At 31.8% G+C, this 1,590-nt stretch overlaps 1 protein-coding gene across 1 annotated transcript; it reads left to right on the top strand.

Annotated features, from left to right (window-relative positions):
- Positions 1–257: 257 nt before the first annotated feature.
- Positions 258–884, top strand: LOC107927566 (sigma factor binding protein 1, chloroplastic). The gene has a single exon (XM_016858658.2). It carries the CDS (start codon positions 369–371, stop codon positions 759–761), a length of 393 nt encoding a protein of 130 aa, XP_016714147.1. The 5' UTR covers positions 258–368; the 3' UTR covers positions 762–884.
- Positions 885–1,590: the final 706 nt, after the last annotated feature.

Genomic DNA, 1,590 nt, shown 5'->3' with positions numbered 1-1,590 from the left:
AGAAATAAAAGTATTCCTCTAAATCACTAAAAAAACACACCGTAATTTAGAAATTAATTCACGTAGACATAAAATGAAATTTAAAAACTTACTTAGAAGATGTAGAAAAAGCTAAACCATTGTCCCTTTCAAAGCTTAGCTAACCCTTGTGTTTTAATGTTAATTTAATACTAAATTTCCAATACTTTCTTTCTTGTAACCTTCCTTTGTCAAAATTTCCTTTTTATCTTTATCTCCTTCCTGGAAACCACCTTTCACACCTACACAAAAAAACCCAAAATTTTGAATGGTTATATAAACCCTGAAAAGTGCTTATTTGTTTCCCAGTTCAACCATCATATCTTGTTCAATTTCTCTCTAGAAACTAGATGGATGTACTAGGCGTTCACCAAATGAAAAACAAGAAGAAGCAGTTCAAGAAAAGAGATTGTAAGAAAGATATTAAGGTGGTTTATATTTCAAGTCCCATGAAGGTGAAGACATGTGCCTCACAATTCCGAGCTTTAGTGCAAGAACTCACCGGGAAAGACTCTAATGCCGCCGTCCGCTTCATGGACAATGACGACAACGTTTCTGATCATTCTCCTGCCTATTCCGATTCAACAAGGGATGATCATGTTCTTGAATTGCCTTTCGCAAATCCCAATCACCAATCTATGTTTGAATCATACGATGAGGAGAGTTTCTGGGGGATGTTTACATCTAATTTGTTTCATGATCCTTCTCAGCTCGACACTTTCAGAAGCTTTGGATCAACTTAAATTTTTTTTTTTTAAATATCTATATGTATATATGTAGTTAATTCTAATATAATATAGGCTCTTAGTCTATAATTTATGGAATACATATATATAGGCATGCACTTACTCATTCCTATTAATTTATTTGAGAGTTTCTTTTATGATGAACTTTTCACATTTATTTTTAATTAATTGAATGGTGGCAGCATTCGATAATTATATGTATAGGACAAGTAGAAATGTACATTCGAACAAACTACAATGTAAAACAATGCACAACGGATTAAGAAACAGCACACAAAATCGACACAAAGTGTACGAATATATGTCTGATAAAATTATAATGTAAAATTCAACTAGTACAATGTAGAATGGGTTAAGAACTAAACAAAACTAGCACAAAGCATAAACGTAGAGCGGAAGGAAACCTCACACATTATAATTGCAATGATGGAACCTGAATTTAGACCTTTAAATTTTGAGGCCTCGATCTTTACCAATTATGCCGAGGATTTAGTGGCAAACCATGATTATTTTGTAAATTAATGGTTACTAGATGACACTTTAGCATAGTCAACAAATGTTAACTTTTTCATCTATTTACAAGGTGATTTGATAAATAATGCAAGTTCAATGGGTAAAAGAGACAAAAAAATAAATGGAGGGCTAAAATGAATTTTTTTTGTAAAGTTGGTGGGGCAAATAAGTCAGTATGAAAAATAAAAAATGGGAGGGATCCACTTACAATGATGTAAAATTAAAGTGGTCTTACGTCCTTCTGTAACTTTTTATATGATTAATATTTTAATAATTCAATCGTCATATTTATTTTCATGCTCCATTCATGTAG

Source organism: Gossypium hirsutum, chromosome D04 (genome assembly GCF_007990345.1).
Source record: "Gossypium hirsutum isolate 1008001.06 chromosome D04, Gossypium_hirsutum_v2.1, whole genome shotgun sequence".
Lineage (NCBI taxonomy): Eukaryota > Viridiplantae > Streptophyta > Magnoliopsida > Malvales > Malvaceae > Gossypium > Gossypium hirsutum.
The sequence above is the reverse complement of the archived record's forward strand: the minus strand, read 5'-3'. Positions and strand labels throughout refer to the sequence as shown.